The 21460-nt window shown below is 38.2% G+C and overlaps 1 protein-coding gene across 2 annotated transcripts; it reads right to left on the reverse strand.

The window, feature by feature from the left end:
- Positions 1-11161: 11161 nt before the first annotated feature.
- LOC139118549 (uncharacterized) lies at positions 11162-16596 on the reverse strand. Of its 2 annotated transcripts, XM_070681900.1 has the most exons (6): positions 16453-16596; positions 15761-15825; positions 15366-15638; positions 13205-13254; positions 12731-12996; positions 11953-12373 (listed from the first exon to the last, which is right to left on the reverse strand). In XM_070681900.1, the coding sequence occupies exons 3-6, from the start codon at positions 15591-15593 to the stop codon at positions 12366-12368; spliced, it is 552 nt and encodes a 183-aa protein (XP_070538001.1). In that variant the 5' UTR covers positions 15594-15638; positions 15761-15825; positions 16453-16596; the 3' UTR covers positions 11953-12365. The 2 variants fall into 2 exon arrangements, 1 of the variants encoding a protein (XP_070538001.1); XR_011548757.1 differs by having other exon boundaries at positions 11162-12373; positions 13205-15638.
- Between the last annotated feature and the right edge of the window lie 4864 nt (positions 16597-21460).

The raw sequence follows: 21460 nt of genomic DNA on the forward strand, positions 1-21460 counted from the left end.
TATAGAAAGTGCTAATACAGGTAGTGTTGAACACCTGTGAGCGGAACGGCGCAATATGTTTATTTTTTCTGCGCTCACATCCTTTACAAATATGCGGGCCTGTGATAGTTGGGGGGGGGGGGACTTGAAAAATTTTGACCATATAGAGGGGGGGCATTTGAAATTTTTTTGGGTACTTAGGGGGGGATCTGAAAAAAAATAAGATTTCAATCGAAATTCCTCCAGCCCCCCCTAATCGTTATTTGTGAACGCAGCCTTAAGTGTCTGAAGAAGATGCGGTCCTACTCTCGAGGATTCGTGTAAAGCACATGTCGTATGCAAATTACTGACGACGGGGGAGTATCTTGGTAAATTTCAGCTACATTGATGCGTATGGGCATGTACGTAAAACATCAACTGCTTGTATGGCACCCCCGAGTATGGCGTTGAGGAGGAAGTTTCTGCAGACTTGATGACTATGGTCAAGGGGTGTACAGCATGATTCATGTATGTTGTTATTAGTTTTCAAAATGACGTCAGCTGTAGCATTCGAGTGATTGCGTATGCAGAATTTGTCGGAACTTGTTTACCTGGAAAAAGATTCTTTACAGAATATTTGGTTAGTTATGTACCTCGCGGAAATAAATTTTGAAATGGGAGAGAATTTAGGGCATGTGAGAATTTCGTACCAAACGCCCAAACCGCGTTCCATGCAAAACGTCAATGTCAGAGTTCGCATGAAGGCGGTCAGACTGGATTATAGACATATGATTGGATGGTGCGATGTTTATTGGCACTGATGTCTCAAAGTCGGCAGTGTCACTCATTATGACGTCAAATCAATCCCATTAATCTTCATCATTCAAGGCAAGCGAATTGCTAGGTCCTGGAAATATTTAAAAACTAAGGGGATCGCGGCGTGTTTTAAAGCAGTGGTATTGATTGGGTTGAAAATACGCTGATTTCACGATTTTACTCCAAATTGGAGTGTATCGACATCCCGCACTACATAAAAAATTATAAATTTTGGCTGAGATGGGAATGATAATAGCTATGTGAGACACCGATGGCAAGAGGTTTCGTATTTACTCTTTGGAGAAACAGTATTTCTACAAATCCGGGAAACAGTGTATCACGCATTCTGTTGACACAGCAGCAAATCTACTGTAGCCTCGTGACAAAGGGCCTCATTTTGAATGCGAAATGATAAAGTTCGGGATACCGCTTTCCGAATTGAAGACACACAGACGATATGATCAGCATACCTTGCAAAAATTCGTAAAATGTTTGAATTTGACCATTTTGCTATCTCCAGTTTGTAGGGTTTGAATTAGGCAATGACGGATGCCAATGACCTTCCTGTCTAAATTACACTTATCGAAGCCTTTTCTTGACAATTGACCTTTTCACACAATAGTATACGTTTAGAATTTGTTTATTTACAGAAATCAGCATTTTTTCAACCAGTGGTTTTTAAGGTGGGCTATTACAATAAACTTATACAGTTTTGTTGAAATTGACTTTGATGGCAACTGCAGGGTTTGGGCAACAATACCATTGTAAAAAGATTAAACAGCCAATTAGCGAAATCATTTCGGGAAAGGATTTTTTTTCTGTAAAGGACTGTCAGCTTATTGTTGGATGTAAAGGGAGATCAAAGTACATATTGAACCAAATCTTTTGTTTATACAGTTGGGGACTACAGACAATAGATAATTCTTGTTTAGTTCTCTAGAAATGCCCACGTGCCCAGGCCTTAAACTAAAGTAAGTAGGCAGTAACAAAGTGGTGGTCAGTGAAATAGACAGGGTAAGAGGAATGCCTTGTATTGGTGTGATTTGTAATGATAAGATCTAGGACACCTGCTAGGTTGTGTGTTGAGTGTGTTATAAGCTGATGGAAGTTGTGTTGCTGTATCAACTGTGTTATTTTTTCGTTTGGGTTATTTAAATCAGTGTTGAAGTCACCAGTGATCACAATTGAGTTACAGCAGTTTTCGCCCATAATACTTTTACATTCAGCAAATAACTGTGTGAGGTTGTCTTTCACTACATGCCATGGTCTGTTTGGTGGAATATAAACACATACAATCAGTGTTGTATCTTTGATGATACCAACAGTTTCAATAAGACTTGAAATTTGGAAATTGCATCTGACCGCAGGTTTTGTGCAGTAAATGGGACAACCATGCTCTGATGTGACAAAGTAGATTTCTTTATTTGTCAGTTTAAACTTATCATAGTTTATGACCTTTGTTTCAGTAATGCATATTACGTCAAGATGACTTGTAATTGGATGCATGCTCAGGTCAGCATAATGAGATTTCAAGGACCTAACATTTATGTGGCCTATAGCAAGGAAATGGTTGCTTGGTGGAATTTCAGTGGGCCATTTATAATTGAGTTGTCTTGTCTCCTGTAACCTCTTCATCTCTTTTAAGGCTGATTTGTTGACTTTGATTTTTTCCTCATCAAATGCAATTAGTTGTAATCCAGATCTTGATTTTACTCGGCTGAACATAGTATACATTTGGCCTGGTTTGGGTGCATAATGAGAACTCATGTTGCCAATCATATAGTCATATGTACTTCCCTGTGCTTTGTGTACAGTCATCCCAAATGCAAGGGTACCTGGGAATTGAGTGCGTTCTACTGTGATAGAATGTGCTTTTTCTGAGTATGGAAATGTGTCTGTAACAGCAGTTATAGGTACTGAGTCAGGATACTTACTGTGTTTCCTAGCTTCCTTTCCAGAGGATTTTGAATCAAATTTGACAAAGATAGTCCCTTTCAATGGGTTGCTTTTATCAATTTCTATGTGAGTTATTACTCCTGTTGCTCCATTGACAAGACCATCAGCTAGATCTGTGTTTTTAGTATGCATGTATCTGGCTCCAACAGCAAGTTTTATTTCATCATGAAGTCCGGCTGTCTCATGGGGATTTTTACAAGTAACAATAATTTCTGCTCTTGATGTCTGTAGGTCTTTTTTAGTGTCTTTGCATTGTATTGTGACAACTGGTGAACCAAGAATTTTGAGTTGTTTTTCATTATATGCTTCAACCTCTCTATTTGTTAAAAACAAAGAAGTGCTGTTTGACGGAATTCCAGTATTATTTTGAAGATTTTTCAGCTGTTCAACATCAAATTTAGTGTGTTGACCTAAACGTATTCTAGATAGCATATTTGCAAATTCTGGATCATTTTGCTGTCTGACAATTTCATGTAATTCATGTATTTGGAAGAGTTCTTGCCAGAGTGATCTAGCTAAAACTGTTAGGCCTTTATTATTTGGTGGTAAGAATACTGGTCTGTCACCAACAGGATTTAACTGTAATAAGTCACCAACTGCAAGAATGGAAATGCCACCAAATGGAATGTTATTTTCGAAGATGTCCTGTAAAGTTAAATTAAGAGTTGATAAAGTGTGACTACCAACCATGGATATTTCATCAATAATTATGATTTTCAAGGCTATATATTTAGCTCTCATTGTGTTGAGTATCTGGGCAGATGGTTTGTGATAGTCATTTGATTGACCATGTTTTTTACACGGAAGGTGAAATGCACTATGGAGAGTTGTGCCTCCAATATTTACAGCTGCTTTACCAGTTGATGCGGTCAATATTATTGTTGGAGTATCAGGACTTTGACCTTCACGGCGCAATTGGCGGATAGCACTTTGGAAAATGGCATGCACTGCATGGCTTTTTCCTACACCTGCACCACCAGTCAGGAAAACATAAAATGGCTCAGGTTTTGGATTATTTAGGATTGTTGCTATCCTATATGAAGTGCACCAAGAAAAAATGAAATCATGTATTCTCCTTTGTTGGTGATTGAGACTTCTCACAAGACTATAATATTTCACATCTGTCAAGATCTTTGCCTGCAGAGTGATTGATTTTTTCGAGTTTGATACAGTGGAAATTTTGAGAGGGTCATTGCAAAGTTGGTCTTTATGCAAGTTTGATGGGTCCAAGAAGTCAAAATCTGCATCATGACTTATTTCCATCACCCTGTTTTGTTCAGCCTGTGGGGGTGCTACTGGATCCCAAAGTTCTTCATCGATTTCATCAGGATCTGGTGCATTTTCATATGCATTCTGAACCTCTTCACAGCATGATTCAAATTTTTTTATTGTGTGCTGAATAGACATATGGACCTGTATAAATTTTGCCTCATAGCTATTGTTATGCTTGAGCTCTGTTTCTTTGCGCCAAGGAAGGTACAACATCAGTAAACGATGGAAGTATTTTTCTGCATCCTTCTGCTTTGAAACATAATGGTAACGAATCACAATTTCTTTCTGGCGTTTGTGAATCCAACCGAGGCCGTGCAAAAGTTTGAACTTTGTGGTTGATTTTGATTTTCTATCTTGTTCGAGGTCGTGATTATAGTTTGTCTCCCAATTTTCATCATAGTCACCATCACTTCTATCTGAAATGTGTCTATATGATGTACTGTACATAGATACAAACTCAGCCAGGGAAACATTTTCTAACTTAGTGGGTCTGGCTGCATATTTATCCAGAATACTTGGTACATACACATTTTCACTGTCATCATCCATTTGTTCAAGTTCTGAAGGAGGTTTCAACATTCTTGTCCTGTCCTTTTCATATCCTGTTGGTACATATTGAACTGGTGTGTTTGTTTGTCTGAGTGGCAAGCCAATTAACCGAGCTATTGCTTCATGTTGAGAAACTTCACGACACCTTAGAAATGTATTGCCAATAAACTTGAGCTTGTCACATACAGTGTCTGCCTCTTTGACTGCATTTCTCTCAACTGAGAATTGTAACATTGCAGATATACAAACCCTTTTACGGGAACATCATGAAGACAGCCTAGCACATGTCCCTGTAATGTATGGTTCATCTACCCATAATCAGAGGATTGAACGCTGGTGGGGTTTTCTGAAAACAGAGTTCTGTTGTTTTTATATAGATTTATTTAAAGATATGAGGGATAGTCAGGTATGGAAGGGCGCCGAAAATCGACAAGTGCGGGGCCAAAGTGAGGGCTAGCACAATCAAAGTGCGAGCGAATGTGAGGGCTCTCCCAATCGAAGTGCGAGCAAATGTGAGGGCTTGAAGTGAGGGCTCTCACAATCAAAGTGCGAGCGTATTTGAGGGTTGAGACTTGCGAAAATCAGTACTAAATTCACTACTACTGCTAATGTGCCATGGTTAAGTTGCTCACTTCAGACATTGATTGATTATCTCTGTTTCTTTTGATGGATTGGTTATGTTGTTCTTTTCACTGAAATATGCCCAATTGCAACCAAATGCATCCCCTGTGTTTGGGCTTAATGTGTGAATATTACCAGGGCACAATTTTTCGTATTGACTAAAAATTGAATAAGTATTCAGGTGTTATGTCCATGTACCGGTACAGGCAGGGCTTGGGTTGTAACAATCAGTCAAATTCAAATTCTGGTGAGCAAACACCATGGTCAAATGAAGCTACAATAGCAGAGGTAATGCCAGTTACATTGCCCTTATAACACAAAATTGTAGGGTCCCTTCATTCAATTTATTCATTTGAACAGGAAAGTTAGTAAAGGTGAAAAAGATCTAATTTATTAGCGACGAAGTTACGTAACTGAGGAAGCTTATAGAGTTGGTATAGGCAAAATTGACGTCACTTCCGTCAACAGCTTCCGTAAAACATTTTTGTCACACAACGTGATCAGTGTACGTCATTTCTGTCAACAGCTTCCGTAAAACTTTTTTGTCACACCACGTGATCACAGTGTTACGTAAACGTATCTATATCTGGTACCACGCACGGAGAGATTGTGTTGTGTCACAGTCCCTCTGTGGTTGTGTATACGAAATGACACTAAAATCAGGAAGTTTGAGCGTATGTGTGAGTGTATGAAAATGCAATAGAGAATAATGCATTTAGTTAACTTAGAATGTCCATGCTCGATCATTTTTGTTTTTGTCCTGTCAGTGTAAATTACGAGAATGGTGGACATGTGATAACTGTTGATCTTGCGATTGTTGTGGAGAGGGACTGTGCTCAGTCTTTACGTACATTCCAGTCATTCCGATCTTCTTTTTACTGTGCAGGGGCTGTGCTCTTGCTGTCGCTCGTAACGTTCGTAAATTACGAACAAAAATGAAAATTTACGGAAAATAATAAATGCCCGATTGGCCATTTACGAACAATTTTAAATTTGTTATTATCGAAGCCCGATTTTCGGTCAAGATTATGAATTCCGGGGAAATACTCATATAAGCTTATCGTCTTTCAAAAACTACTCTGCCCATATCATAAGCGCATCGACACATCGTATTACAGAGTTGAATGGTTGTTTTTCTTTCTCTGTATTGTTCACTTACATTTGTAACACATCTTGATGTACCATACCATACTCTCTGTTAGTATGTGTCGAGTAAAATAAAGAGTGATTGACTGATTGATATAATATGATAGGGGCAGCTTTGGACTTTGGCCTGTGATAACATGCGCCAAAAGGTTTCAAGATCCCCGGGTCGTGTACTCTCATACTGGTGTATCATACATTACGGTGCTGTCAACTTTCCGAATGGACGGTTGAAGCGGATCGACGGAAGCGGGCAGTTACAAATTCTTTGGATTGACAGTATCCTCTATCGTTGTCATAATATCAATGTAGACATTCATCGTTGACCTTTGGTACCAATACTACCGGGGACTAGTATGTACCAATTATGATCAAATGTGAGCAACACCGTATCATTGGCGGTATTTTTCATTATAGCTTCAAGTTCAAGATTAAAAAGAGCAAAAAACCATTATTTTTCATTATATTCATATCGATGACGAAAAGGAGAAAACTAATGGACGTGTTTTACCATGGATTCAAACAGGTATGGGGATTTAAATTATACCATAACAAGTTTTCTTCTAGTCCGACGTCTACATAATGACTTGTATGTGAATAACAATATGGAAAGTTACATTTAAGAAGATGCACGGTAAATGAATAGATGGCCTAACTGATCAATAACCAAGAAGCCCTAGGTCAAATAGTAGCATACTGGAAAGGGAAATAGTATTTTGTTCTGTAAACTACTGCAATGAAATTCAAAATATGCATGCTCAGTGATTCCTTTAAAATCCAATAAGAATTACTCAAATCTGATTTAAAAATTTGCGTTCACATTCATAAACTATATTGAAGCCGTTTGGTCTTCATTATGGGTTGACATACCCCTTCAGAATCATTGTTGTCCGAGTCCACATAATCTCTAAGGTTTTTTAATCGCTCGATTGGTATTATTATATATAGCTATTATTTTTCTTGGCGATTTCCAGAATACTGGGCCTGTTGAACATAAATGAAAAGAAATACGTCAATACTTAAAAAAAGGTGTATACAACAAATATCCGAAAATGTTGCAAAGTTTGACCCCTCCTTTTTTGTCAACAAGTCAGTTCCCGTCCTGACCAACTAAAATTTTAAAAAAGGCATTGCACAATATTTTGGCCTGATACAACTTTTTATTGCTAAACGGGGAATATTATACAGATGACATCAAATTGAAATTAATGTTTACGTTAATCAATTGAAAAGGCTTGCCTGCTGCGGACAGTCCATCGTGAATAGGGAAGTTATGGTTGTCAAGAATCTTCATCTTAGTGCCAACTTCAGCCTTGATTTTGTCTTCAATTCCTTTCAGTATACAGTCATCATCGTTGATTTTGACGACGATTGGGTACACATCAGACGTACGCTGGGGGTACTTGAGATTGGAGAGGTTATATTTAAGTTCAACCACCACATTACTTTTTCGGTAAAAGTTTGTCTTCGCCTTTTTGGGAGCAAACGCACCAGATGGGGGCGTCTTAATCATCCGCACGGGTACGGCTGTGATGGAGCTTGGGCCTGGTTTTGGAGTCCTGCTTGCACTGCTTGCAGTCAGTGTGACGTTTCTTGAGCATGTTGGGAAACGCAGGACACAAACTTGAAAAATCTACACAACACAAAACTATGTCAAATTGATCTGTAATTTTCAAAGTTCAATCGCATACTTTTATCAATTTTAGATTGTTGCCAGCCATTACTGTTTAGTAGCCGATTACAAAACCAACTGCAACAAGCTATCGCACATCCCTTGCAAAAAATGCACTTTGGGGAGAGTCATTTGATTTCGAGAAGGTAGAGGGATTATCGCAAAAAACGTTTTTGGCAGGTGAAGGAAAAAAATCATTTGATTCTGTAATGGCGGTGTAGCTCTTTAGCTCATATTTGGTATTTATATAAATACCAAAAAGAGCTTATATGGTGTGTCAATGGTATCTGTATGTCTGTATGTATGTATGTGCGGATGTATGTGCGGACGTATGTACGTCACACGCAAAGGCTCCTATATCGCCAAAGCTACCATCTCAGTATTTGGTGTACAGGTAGATGCAGGGGTTGAGATGTGACGTTGTTCAAATGAACCTGTCAGTGTCAAAAATATGCAAATGAGGAAAGAAAAGGGGGAAATCCTGCAAATGTGCAGGAGTGGTGGCAGTAACTGAAACAGCCCACACATCTGAGTAAGAGATTTTTGATCTTAAACCTATTTGTATGCAGGGAACCTATTATGTTGGGAGTGGTGGCAGTAACTGAAACAGCTAATTAGTCATTTCCTGTCATTGTTTATGAACTGCGACATATTAACAGACCTGCTCAAACCATAGACAGTAGAGGGGGAAGACTGTCTATGCTCAAACTAAGATGGACTAGCTGTTTCTGCTATGCATGTTAGTAAAGTTGACCTCCAGTACCTAAAGTTTCAGACCTTATTTACTTTTGTCATTCTTGTTTTTCTGGTTTAAATATTTCTCATTATTTTTCTGGTCGTACTGTGCAGAAATCATTGTCATAACATCAACAGATAGAAACAACACTTATTGTTGATCTTTGGTATGTGCCAATTCTGATCAAATTTGAGCAACACCGTATAATTGCGTTATTTTTAGGGCTGGTAATAGAAAAAATATACTGTTACAGTGAGGGGAAAAATTGCTAGTATACATACCCATTTTCTCCACTCCCCAAAGAAATCAAAACACTTTTCCCTTACTCAGGTTAGCTAAAACTTACGACTCTATGCATGTTAGATCTTACTGTATTTTTGGACTTAAAAGGAACATTTTATTTTAGTCGAGCAATCAACATGATAAAACATGGACAAGTTTGTCTGGGAAACGCTTCCCTTACCGAAAACATTGCGCTATTTATAGAAGATATAGTGCTATTTTTGTAGGTTCTTAGGAGTTTTTGGGAGATCTCCGGGGGTGTTAAATAGGTGTCATCTTACTTTTAGGTCTTCAGGAATAAGTCTTGTTATGCGTCTACTTAGTACCTAATAACACATATCTTGCACCTACTTCTGTGTTAGATCAACTGTAGGTGACAAATAGATTTGTGTAGGTAAGGCACACCAATGAAGACCTATCATGCACTTAATGGAAAATTGAGGCGCCCTCACAGGCAAAGAAGTGTAAAAGCCGTAGTTGACCCTTAAACCCTATTTGAATAAAGAATTCTGGCAACAGGGGTACACCCAATTAATGGCTTAGGGGATTTCCCGAGCTTTCTAATGATAAACGATAGGTTGTCTGGTGAATATTTATGTGACCCTCGTGCTTGTTTTGGTCCGTACTGCATCGAGTTTTTGACCCCAACTTCAAACTTTGGCCATCTGAGTGATAGCATGGAGCTTGGACATCACATCGCTGAAGTTTTTTGTGATAGCAGCAGTGAGTCATTTTATTGTTTTACCAAGTCCCGACATCGAGGATGACATACACCCCCTCTGCCACTTTCCGGTCACTTGAATAAAAATCAGTACTCACGGTGAAGTGGAAGCAACACAGGCGTGCTGTTTTCTGGGTAGTTTCTATAAGTGTAGTTTATTCTACGTTTCGACGTTCTCTTCCGTAGCCTAATCACCAAGGTAAGAAACAGAATTATCCGGCCTGCCAAGAAAACTGCACGTTCTAGTCGAAAAATAAACACAAATCCTTCATTGAGTTACCTAGTTAGATGCGGAAGGATCTCGGCTGTCCAAAAAACACACTCATGTCACGATTAAATGACAACTTCAGGAGAAATCTGCTGTGTTTTGACAAACTAGGCATTTCTGGCGTCCAACGTTGTAATAACGCAACTCATTATCATAATTGTACGCCGTCCGCATCGCTGATTGGTCCGTGAGCAACGCCATCAACGGCATCAGACTGAGATGCACCACTTTCTATGTGCAGACACCGTCCATTATGTTAATGAGTTGCGTTATTACAACGGTGGCCATCAGAAACGCCGATGCTGTCAAAACGCGGCAGATTTCTTCGAAAGTTTTCATTTTATCGTGACATGAGTGTGTTTTTTGGACAGCCGAGATCCTTCCGCATCTAAACTAGGTAACTCAATGAAGGATTTGTGTTTATTTTCGACTAGAACGTGCAGTTTTCTTGGCAGGCCGAATAATTCTGTTTCTTACCTTGGTGATTAGGCTACGGAAGAGAACGTCGAAACGTAGAATAAACTACACTTATAGAAACTACCCAGAAAACAGCACGCCTGTGGGAAGCAACGTCAGACAGACGATGCAATTTTTCTTCAACCCTGGAGTAATCTATACACAAACAACCACTCATTCGGGTCATACAATCAAAGGTCAAGGATTTCTAGCTATTTGTACAAACGTGTGGTCACTTCCGGTATACGGTCACTTCGCCGTAAAACAGTCACTTACTGTATCGCACTCTATATTATTTCAAAAGCACAAATTTCGTCGAACAGGTTCCATGTTTTTGCCCCGAGATGATAATCTACAACCGGATGTTACGAAAATAGCCTAGGATCTTTACATTCTATTCGCAGGGGGCCCAATCGCCTCCCCCCCCCCTCCCATGGCAGAGTTCAGTTTGCTCGATAGCTAAACAAATGAACATCTGAAAGCAATGGACATCACACACTTTACTCACGGCGGTATCAGCAAACTCTTTTACCTTAATTTTACCATTTCTATCAAAAGCCCAGTTGTATTTCTCAAAAATCAAACTGCATTTATTATTAATCATTTTCAAACTAGTCACTCATACTGACATTCTGATTTATCTCTTGCAGCTGCTTTCCTTGGCCAGGATCAATTTCTCATTCAAAATCATTAAAACACACACACAGTTTTGTAAAATCATCTAACACTTTATTAAACATACATTTTTCAATATATCATGTTCATGAACATGAGTTCTGTATAAAATGAACTTTGCCCTCATCAGGGGTAACAATAGCACCATAGAGTACTGAGCCTTAAAAAATTGTGGTTGTCAAAGTGAAAGACCAACATGAACTTCTGAAGAAAAGGTGGGTAAATTGCATATTGCAATATAACATTCATTATGAAATTATTGCAGACACTGTGCTTTTTAGTGATTTAATGTAAATATGATAACATGCACTGTTTGGAAAACAAGTAATGGAACTCTTGACAAAACCCGTAAATGTCGAAAGATTGCAAACTTCGAAATAAATCTATCTGCTGTGGAGCCAAATATTGACAGTAAATTTGCATTGCAAGTCATCAATAAAACAATACTGTTTCTGGCAAGAAAAAGTTCTGACATCCCTGTAAAGAGAATCCCCTCCATGAAAAATAATACTTCTTAAACAAAAACATACTTGTATTAAAGTATACATGCAGCATATGACATGTTTTAAGAATAAATAAGGTTACATATAAGAAAAAATAACAACTAAAAGCTAACATTTAAAGGCCAGATAGCTGTATCTTCTAGCATTATTTTTTGTGATTTGTTGGGTTTTTTTTGTAATATTAAAAAGTTTTAAAAATGATGGGAAATCAAAATAACAGTTAACATTTAAATTTACTTGTCCAATTTTTCAGTGATTATTAAATCTGCAGAATTTAAAGAAAACCAGAGAAAATAGAGAAAGCTTTTTTCAGGTCGACTAATTTCAAGAGTTACAGCTACAGGGGCTTTAATGATAAATACATAAACAAAGTAAAGCAAATCTTTTTGTCTTTCACTGTCTGCACGCACTGTGAGTAAACTCGGATTCTTGACAATCAGTCATACCGATGTTGAAAACATGGAATGAACACACTTTGGAATCATGCATGGGCAAAAGGTTTGTATCTACGAAAAAATATTTTTTCAACAATAAATAATAACTGTTTTTTGTCTAGCAAACTTCAACTTTCAGAACAACTTTTTCTTCCATTTTGTCGATGGCTGCACAAATTAAACTCTTTGCTGCACTAAGATGTTCCTCACTGACAGATAAAACATATTCTGATGGTATTACGGCTCCACCACCCCTTTCGTCGACAGCTGGCCAAGGTGGAAAGCTTTGTTGCGGCAATCCAGTCACATAACTGCGGAAGAAATGACAAAACAGAGTGGAGTACTTACTTTGCCAGTTGACCAACGATTGCATACTTGTCTACATCTTACTGTTTTACCTAATAAAATGACTCTTGTGCTCTTTATAAACCAGATATTGCTATCACTGGTATTCTTGTTTTTTAACATTTGGCCATAACGGAGAACATTTGCAAAACAGAAAAAATATTGTCATTTGAAAAGTACTGTAATTTTCTGAAAACTAATGTCTCTTCCTAGCAATTTGTTGGCAAATACTGTACACAATTTTCTCTCTCTTGCAGTGTATTTACATGTAACTTAAGAACACAAACATGTAGTTGTGCTATTCACTCAATCGGATTATTTACCATGTAACATTTGAGGCCAATTTGCTCTCCATGCATTTACAATGCCTTCACTTAAGATGAAGGGTACATGACCCATGACAAGTCCTGCAACTTGATGGAGTTTCAGGTGACGCTTTTCATCTGTTTCAATGTTATGCATGGTAGGGTCAATTTCATCTAATTCTGGAAGCCAGATCAATAAGGCATACGGATCCCGTACGTTACCATACTCTTTTGTCACAGGTAGTGGTAATCCTTGTGGAGCCCTAATTTGAAAGAAATGGTACCTGTATGATTGAAACAAAAAAAATGACTTTTGTGTTCGTGTTTGAAACCTAAGTATCAAAAAAATAAGTTCAACAATCCTTGTAGAAATTCGCCATGACTGACAAAATGTTATCATATGTTTGCATAAAATTTGGCTCTTAAATCAAGACAATGGAACTATGCCATAAAGACAGGAAAATTTGTGTCAAATCAAATGTATAGCCTTACCCCTTAATAACGGCATTTCTGATTCTGATCTGAGGCATTATAGCGTTCACCTAACAACAAAATCAAAACAAAGAGTATGTAAAGTATTTGCAACAGATATTAAGTTCACTATCACACCATGTTATAATATCACTATTACATGCATGTATGGCAAATAAAAGCAACATCCGGTTTATCAAGTGCACTGGAGTCATGACTTAATGGGATACATGTGACGTGCATCCATTTGTCGCACCCTCCAGCGATTGCTTCGCACTGCACCCATGTTGTGTTATCATCAGAGTATGGAACATGGCAAATCTGGCATATTTCATCAGACTCGTCAACAGCTTCAAAATGCAGCCGTCTTCTCTTTCTGGTACGTCTGGATTGATCAGTTGCTTGCTTCATCCTTTCTTTCTCTTTCCTCATCCTTTCTCGTTCTTTCTTTTTCTCTTCTCTCTCCAGTTTCTTTCTTGCCATGTTCTCTTCCCGCTCTTTCTTTTGCATGGCCTTCCTGCGTAACTTCTTGTGCTTTTCTGTGCACTTGATTAGACGGTCAAGGTGTTCCTTTTGAATCATCTTCAGAGCACCTGGTCCATTTAAAAAGTTAGGGAGAAGTTGGTGTGTTCTTTTTGTCTTTTCTTTTCGTTTTCTGTTCCCAGTCTCTGGGTATGTGAGAATCTGTTCCAAAACTGGAGATACTCTGTTTGATGATGTGCTTGAAGACACTTCGTTGACACATGCACTAACTGGGGGAGTAGTGATACTGTTGACAGGTGGTGTTGCATTGGTTGCATGTTTCTCATGGTGTACTCTGGGTATCAACAGATTGATCGGGAGGTGCGAGAGTTGACTAGACGCTTGTGATTGATTCTTGATCAGTTTGACAGAGGGAAGCATCATATGTACTTTGGTTGGCTGGTTTGATTGGTACTGATGTTTGACTGGTTGTGTCGAAGTCTGGTACTGTAGCGTCATAGATGGCTTTTTCTTGTGCTGGATCAGATCTTGTAGGCTTGGATGTTTCATACGTTTTCTTCCAAATACGGAAACCAGGACTGCCCTCCAAGTTATGCCCTTCATCCATCACCTTTCTGTATTTTACTTTTTCTGGAGCCAGCGTGACCTCTTCCACCATATCGAGTAACGTGCTTTGTACCATCATTGTTGACCTTATCTTGTTGTCTGCTTGTACTTTAATTTTGCTCTTCTTGTGTGTTTGAACCTTCAAGGGTTGTCGAAGGGAGCAGAAGGGAATCTGGAATCTGTGAGCGATCAAGAGGATATATCCCTGATTTCAGGAACCCTGTGGCGATGTTCTTCATTGTCACGCTGTGTTGCCAGGCTTGCCGAAATACTCTTGTGAAGTTGTTCTTTATCACTTCAAGACCATTATTTTCAGCCGTGAAATTCCTGACTTCGCTGGTCCAGACAGCCTTCATTGGCCCAAACAATGACACGTCTCAAGGCTGGAGAAAGTGTGATGCATTTGGTAGTAACCTGTACAAAAGGTTTTTGTTATCCACAGCCAGCTTGAATAATTCATAGTCAATGTGGGAGATATGACTGTCATACAACAATACCACTGGTCTCACTATTGGAATGTTTTCTATGAAGTGATTTGCAAACCAGGAGTAAAAGGCTTCTGTTTCCATCCATCCACTCTCAGTAAAGTAACAGCTTGCCCTCTCAACAATGCTTGCCAGTGTGTCAAAGATTTCGGAGCACTTTGAGAGGGAAAAGGTAGTATGGTGGGATGGATGATCCAGCAGCACTAATACATGCCAAAACTGTTAGCTGGCTTTTACTATTTGCAGTGATTTGTGGAATGGCAGTAGTACTCTTAGCAGGACCAAGTACCTTACCAGTTTTCACCTGCATACTGAATCCGGACTCATCACTATTCCAGATTTGACCTGGCTTATCTAGTAGTTCATGATCAGAAATGAACTGTTCATAATCAGTAAACCACTTATCAACATCAGACTTTGACACTTTTGCTCGTTTAAGGTCAAGCTTTCTGGTGCTGACAAGCTTCACTCCTGGATTTCTCTGCAGAAATTGACGGTACCATTTATCACCTGGCAGGTTTGGAGGGTCATTTTTCTTCAACATAGTTCTCTCTCTGGTCCCTGTCAAGAATTAATTTGACAGTGTGAAGAAGCTGTTTTTTACTCACACCAAATCCTCTTTGCCCCATGTTGATGATCCACTCTGCCAGTTTTTGCTCCTCTGCAGATGTCAAAATTGGAGGCGGTCCGCTCCGTCTGCCCATTTCAACTTTACCAGTGACCCGATCACTTAGGGTAGATCTCTTTACGCCCCATTTTGATGCTGCCTTTCTAAGAGACATTTTGTTATGAACCATGTCATGCACAGCTCCGGCAAAAGCCTTCTGTCTGTCCATTTTGGGAGGCGTACCTGCCAGCTTACATCCAGTTGTTTATCTAAACTGAATTACAATGAGGAAAACTATTTTCAGAGAGTGACATCCAATAGTAAAAAAAACATAAATTATTCATGATCTTTCACGTATGCTATCAATTGTAATTGTAATTTACTAATTGTACTTACCAGGTCAGTGTTGTTCTTTGTGTAATTTCACAAATCACAGCAATACTTCGCAGTAAAAATTATGACTGTGAGAATGAAAGTGATAAATATTGAATGGCTATTAAATATGATATGATAATGAATTGATAAAAGTTCAGTAATAACATACTGTTCTATTCATTCTTACCAATCATTAAGTTAAATTGTTATTTTCATGTTTATTCCTATGTTATATGGGCCAATCAAATGAAAGTTAATTGTGTCAGGTAACCCGACAGGCCTAAAAAAACCCACCGTCCCTTGACTGGCCTCTTTTTCAAAGATTTTATTATATTAAATTTTGCTAAATTTTGGCCGTTTTGCAAGTTTTTGCAACTAAAAGTCGATTCATAAAGTTTTCGCCGACCTGTAACAGTTCTGGACAAAACTGGGCAAGACATTCATACGGTAAATATACGTGACAATCGCGCCACTTCTTTTGACCGATTATTGGGCAACGATGGCACTTGCGGTAAACTGATATTGAAGTAAAGAAAGGGCGCCAATCCAAGAAAGAGACATGCGTTTACGTTGACAAGAAAGTAAAAAACAACTTGCAAGTAGTTTTGGCGGTGAAACTTAACAAACGTTTTAAAACGACAATCTGAAAGGGGCCTCATCATCCTAACTACCGTAAAATGCGCAGTAAGAATGCAAAACTATTGTGTACGCACCTCACAAATCTCCCGATTGTCCGCTCACAAAAGCAGCTAGCCGGCTGAAACAAGGTCACACGCTGGATTGAAGTACCCATGAGACATTGCGAATCTGAAATTACACTTCCGTATCGCGAGAAATGTTTGAGACGCGTGAAGACGGGAACGGACCGGATAGTGGTACTGACCGAAAACTAGCGAAGGGGTGTACCTCTCAGTCCTCTGCATTTTCAGGCTGTTTTCGTATCTTTTGAATGGTTCATACCACCCTTGTACAGAAATTTGCAAGAAATTTACAAGAAATGGATACTTTCTCAGTTTTTTGTGAGAATTAAGCGAGAATACATACTATCTTGCAATAAATTAGCGAGAATTTAATTTTCTCACAATCAGCTGGCGAGAACTGTGTTTTCTCGATCAGCATCTGCAAGAAACTGAATTCTTGCAATCAATCAGTGAGAAATTTGTCTTCTCGCTCTGGATCTGTGAGAAATTGTATTCTTCTGTGTTAGCATTTCACAAAAATTCACAATTTCTCACAGATGCAGAGCAAAAAGACATAGTTCTCTCTGATTGATTGTGAGACTTTAATTTCTCGCAGATGCATGCGAGAAAGCTCAGTTCTTGCAGCTTGATTGCAAGAAAGTATGTATTCTTGGTTACTTCTCACAATAAAGTGAGAAAGTGTCCATTTTACGCAAATTTCTCGCAAATTTCTGTACAAGTGCCACTGTAGTGAAAATGGAGTCATTGGATAGATCTCAGCAGTAGGAACGCAATGCAAGTTACAAGATTGAAATCGGATTATCCATTCTCAAGATACAGATTTTTAAAGGATTAACTTTGTTGTATTTAATTTGAACTAATAGACCCTAATTAAAAGAATGGAATTGAAAGTACAAGAAAAGTACTAAAATGTGGATAGCTTTACTATTTCCTACCCAATTTGCACCAAATTTTCAGTGAATAAACCTTAGTATCAAATCTACCATGTGAAGTGTATTAAATTTTATTTCCATAAATTATTGTATATTTATGAATAATTAAAATGTGCAAGCAGAAAAATGTTGTGTTATGCAATATTTTAGGATATTAAATTGAAATTTAGACTAATATGGACTAAGTTTTGACAGAATGATGAGTCAGATTAACCTCACCAGTTGGTTCCCTGGTAACTGGTGATTTGGTTTCTGTAGTAACAGCAGAACGCTGTATTTTATAAACATTCAAGTGAAATCGGACCATATTATGACAACCACTGGGCTATTTGAGACCATATTTTATGTCACAATAATTAAGCATAACATGGTTGGGAAAGCATTGTGCTGCCATGGAAATACCTTTGTCCATTTCGAAAACAATAATTCTATAAAATACTAGGAAGTGGCCAATATCTTTGGAAATACTTGTATTGCATAGTTTAAATATCGATGAAAGTGCAATACAACGTGAATCTTACCAAGGCAGGCATTTTTGCTGCTTAATCACAGAGTCTGGAAGACAAAGTAAAGTTGCTTTGGTATATCAAGGTAAGAGTCTGAAGTATAACTAAATGTACAGTATCAAAATTAACTGTTTTGAGATCCAGCAAAGATGTCCAATATCAAGAAAAGTGGTCCAATATCAATATCTATCGATGGTTGGGGAAAGTTCAAGGTAAGTGTTTTAATCAGTAAGCAGTCTGAAGATCAAGGTAAGTGCAAGGTAGGTGCATCATGTCAACCTCCCCATGTGGGGTCGCACAATATAAAGCCACCTAAAACATATCTTCAAGGGTGAGGTCTCCTTTCTTGAAATCAGACAACAGAGGAAATTGCCAGGTGGTATCATCATCTTCATCATATTTAATGACATAAATACTTTTCAATACATTTTTCTCATTCTGTTTGATGAGTTCTACAATGTTGGCTTTGAACCATTTTGCCTCAGTTGTTCCTTCTTCTATACGTTTCTATATTCCCTGGCTAAAATGTTATCATAATCATTAAAACAATGATTACTCTTAAAAACATTGGGAAATTAAATGATCAATATCATTGTGTCTTGTTTTACAGGATTTGGGCCCGACCCTTTTTGTCTGAAGAAAAATACTTATGCTTGAGATGCTATTGAGCCTGCTTGATCACAACTATGACACAACACCACAATACTTGTATCTACACTGCCACTATGCTACCAAATGCTTTCTTCTGCATGGAAAGTTTTTATTTGTGTGGCTAACAATATTTGCGCCATGACTTAAAGACTACATAAATTTGCCACTTAAGGAGCTTGTAGTTTATATGTATGATAAGTTGTCATACTGTGAACACTGACTGAATGCTGCAGAAGTATTCTGTATCTGTGGTAATATACACTTCATCTTGCTACCAGATTTTTAGAATTGCAACCTAATTATTTCTGGCATGGTGCCACAAGTTTACCACCAGAAATGAAAAGGTATTTGTATCCCTTTAGTGTCATAAAAACACAGATATTAAAAGAAATAAAAAACTAAACAAATATTTCTTTAATGTAAAAACTGTTATGAACAACATACAAAACATCTTGATTAGTAAAATTAGGAACTCAGGTATGCCAAGAAAGCTGTTGCTGCACTTGAGATCATAATCTGCCTAAACGTTTTCAAAGTGACTACAAGATTTTTGGTTTGGCTAATGAGTTGGCTAATCATTTTGGTGGCTTAGAGGAACCCTGCAGTTTATGCACATACAACGTAGTAGCAGTAAAGTAAATGATACTGAAACTTTCACATGGGCACAATTTGACACAACACTGGTGGCCTATTATATACTTACCCTTAATGCACCCACCTGATTTGCCTAATAGTATTTAACACCAAATATAGTATCAGGTCATGATGACACACAATGACACTGTATTGGTTTTGTTTTATTGAAATACATTACATATCCCCCAAAATTAAATTTGTCCCCAATTAAGACCTACTATGGGTCACTGTGTCCCCTGCTAGCAAAAACTGGCTGAAACACAGGGCATGTTACACAAGATATTATTTTTATCGACAAGTTACGTAACTGAGGAAGCTTATAGAGTTGGGAGAGGCAAAATTGATGTCATTTCCGTCAACAACTTCCGTAAAACTATTTTGTCACACCACGTGGTCACCACTTCCGTAAAACTATTTTGTCACACAAAGTGATCAGTGTTATCTAACAACTATAGCATACCATTCACGCTGCAATTTTTTACATCCATGATTCACTATCAGCGGAAATAGTATCGTGTTGAATTGACATTATAGTTGAACTTTAATAGAGCGTACGTGTGAGTGTATTGGCTTACATGAAAATGCGATAGACAATGATGCATTTACGTTAGAACGTCCATGCTCGATCAAATTGTTTTTGTTCTGACAGTGATTGGTGGATGTGGACGGACGGACATCATCTTGCGTGCGTTTGGTCTTTGTCTGACATGCATATCGTTTCGATCTCCTTTTTACTGTGCATGGCAGAATGAATTACGTTCCTCATGGGTTTCAAATATGTTAAAAACCCCGAGGTTTTGAGTAGATTTACGATTTGGTTTGCAAAAATACGAGCGAAAATTTCAGCTTCCCATTTCATCGGCGCGACCGTGCAAGAAACCTCAGTCTCCTACTACCTCCTAGCCCTACGAGTATGGCGAGAGTGTCTACGCCGCCTCCCACCTCCTCTATACAAACGCCTGCGCAAAAAAGTGGAGATTTGCGGTGCCGATCGGGACCGCAGCGATAACGTGTACAAATCAGCAAATTGGTACCTGAAACCTTTGTCGGACGATCCGCGTGAGCACAAGGGATGTTCGGACAGGGTTTGCGATCACAGCAATGTCTTCATTTACTTAAAAACTACGAAAAACTACCCGTGAGCGGTAGATCGATAGATGTGAGCCGCCATTTTTATTCTCGCTATGCGAGATTACCCAGCAAACATTGCGCGAAAGCTAAAAGACTGCGAAACTTTGCTCCTGTTTAAACAAAAGAACAACGACTATCTAAACTTTGCTGTCAGTTGGAAGTTTACTTCATCACACATGATCCAAAATGCCAAAAAGGGGTCACAACTTGTCAAAAAAGAAAACTTTACGAGGTTTAAGAAAGATTCCTTGCACTGAAACGTTATAAGAAAAGGCGTTAATTATCCTATGCTATCAGGTCAAATTTTTGAGGTCAAACATATGCAAAGCTTCATTAGCAAATGTGGTAGCATTGCATTTAAATAAGTAAACATCAACTTGATCCAAGCAGTTTCTTTAAATCTGCCATTCAACCTTTGTTCAGGGAAGTATCAACAACAGTTGAACTCACTGGTATTTCGTTTCATTATGGATTTGTTGAAGAAAGTTCACACTAAATTTAATTCACCCTATGAATTGAAGCCTGAACAAGTGAGTAGAATTAAGAATATTGTTGATGGCAATGATACATGTGGGATACTGCCAACAGGTTACGGAAAAAAAGTGACTGTTTTGTGGTGCCACAACTGGTATTGGATGAGGTAAGTGACAAGTTTAGTTTTATTCCAATATTTTTTTACTATAGTTACCATAAAAAAATTATATCACAATAGGAAATGGCTTTTGTTCTATTACATGTTTGGAGTTCAGAGTGAACATCTGCACAGGTCTTGTAAACACGTAATCTAGTTACGAGAAACAAACATGAAAATAACCTTCCTTTTTTAGCTCCATGTTTGACCATAGATTTGACAAGAATGTATTAGAAGTAGATCCATGTGGTTTATTCCCAAACATGCATCTGTGATCAGAAATAGCCATTTTTTGTGAAAAAGTGTATGATGCACAGTCAAAATCGTTCCTCTTGTGACCTTCAGTGCACGTATTTTCTGTCAATTATGCTTACATTTAGTTCATCTTACTCAGTTGATGATAAAGTAAGCTTCCACAATAGAATAACTATGACAAATATCTCTGAAGATTACTTTCAAATTGGAACTTTAGTTATGAGATCAAGGCCTCCAGTGGTAAGATTAGTGTCAGTAGGCGGGGTTGCAGGAATACA

This window comes from Ptychodera flava, chromosome 19 (assembly GCF_041260155.1).
Source record: "Ptychodera flava strain L36383 chromosome 19, AS_Pfla_20210202, whole genome shotgun sequence".
NCBI lineage: Eukaryota > Metazoa > Hemichordata > Enteropneusta > Ptychoderidae > Ptychodera > Ptychodera flava.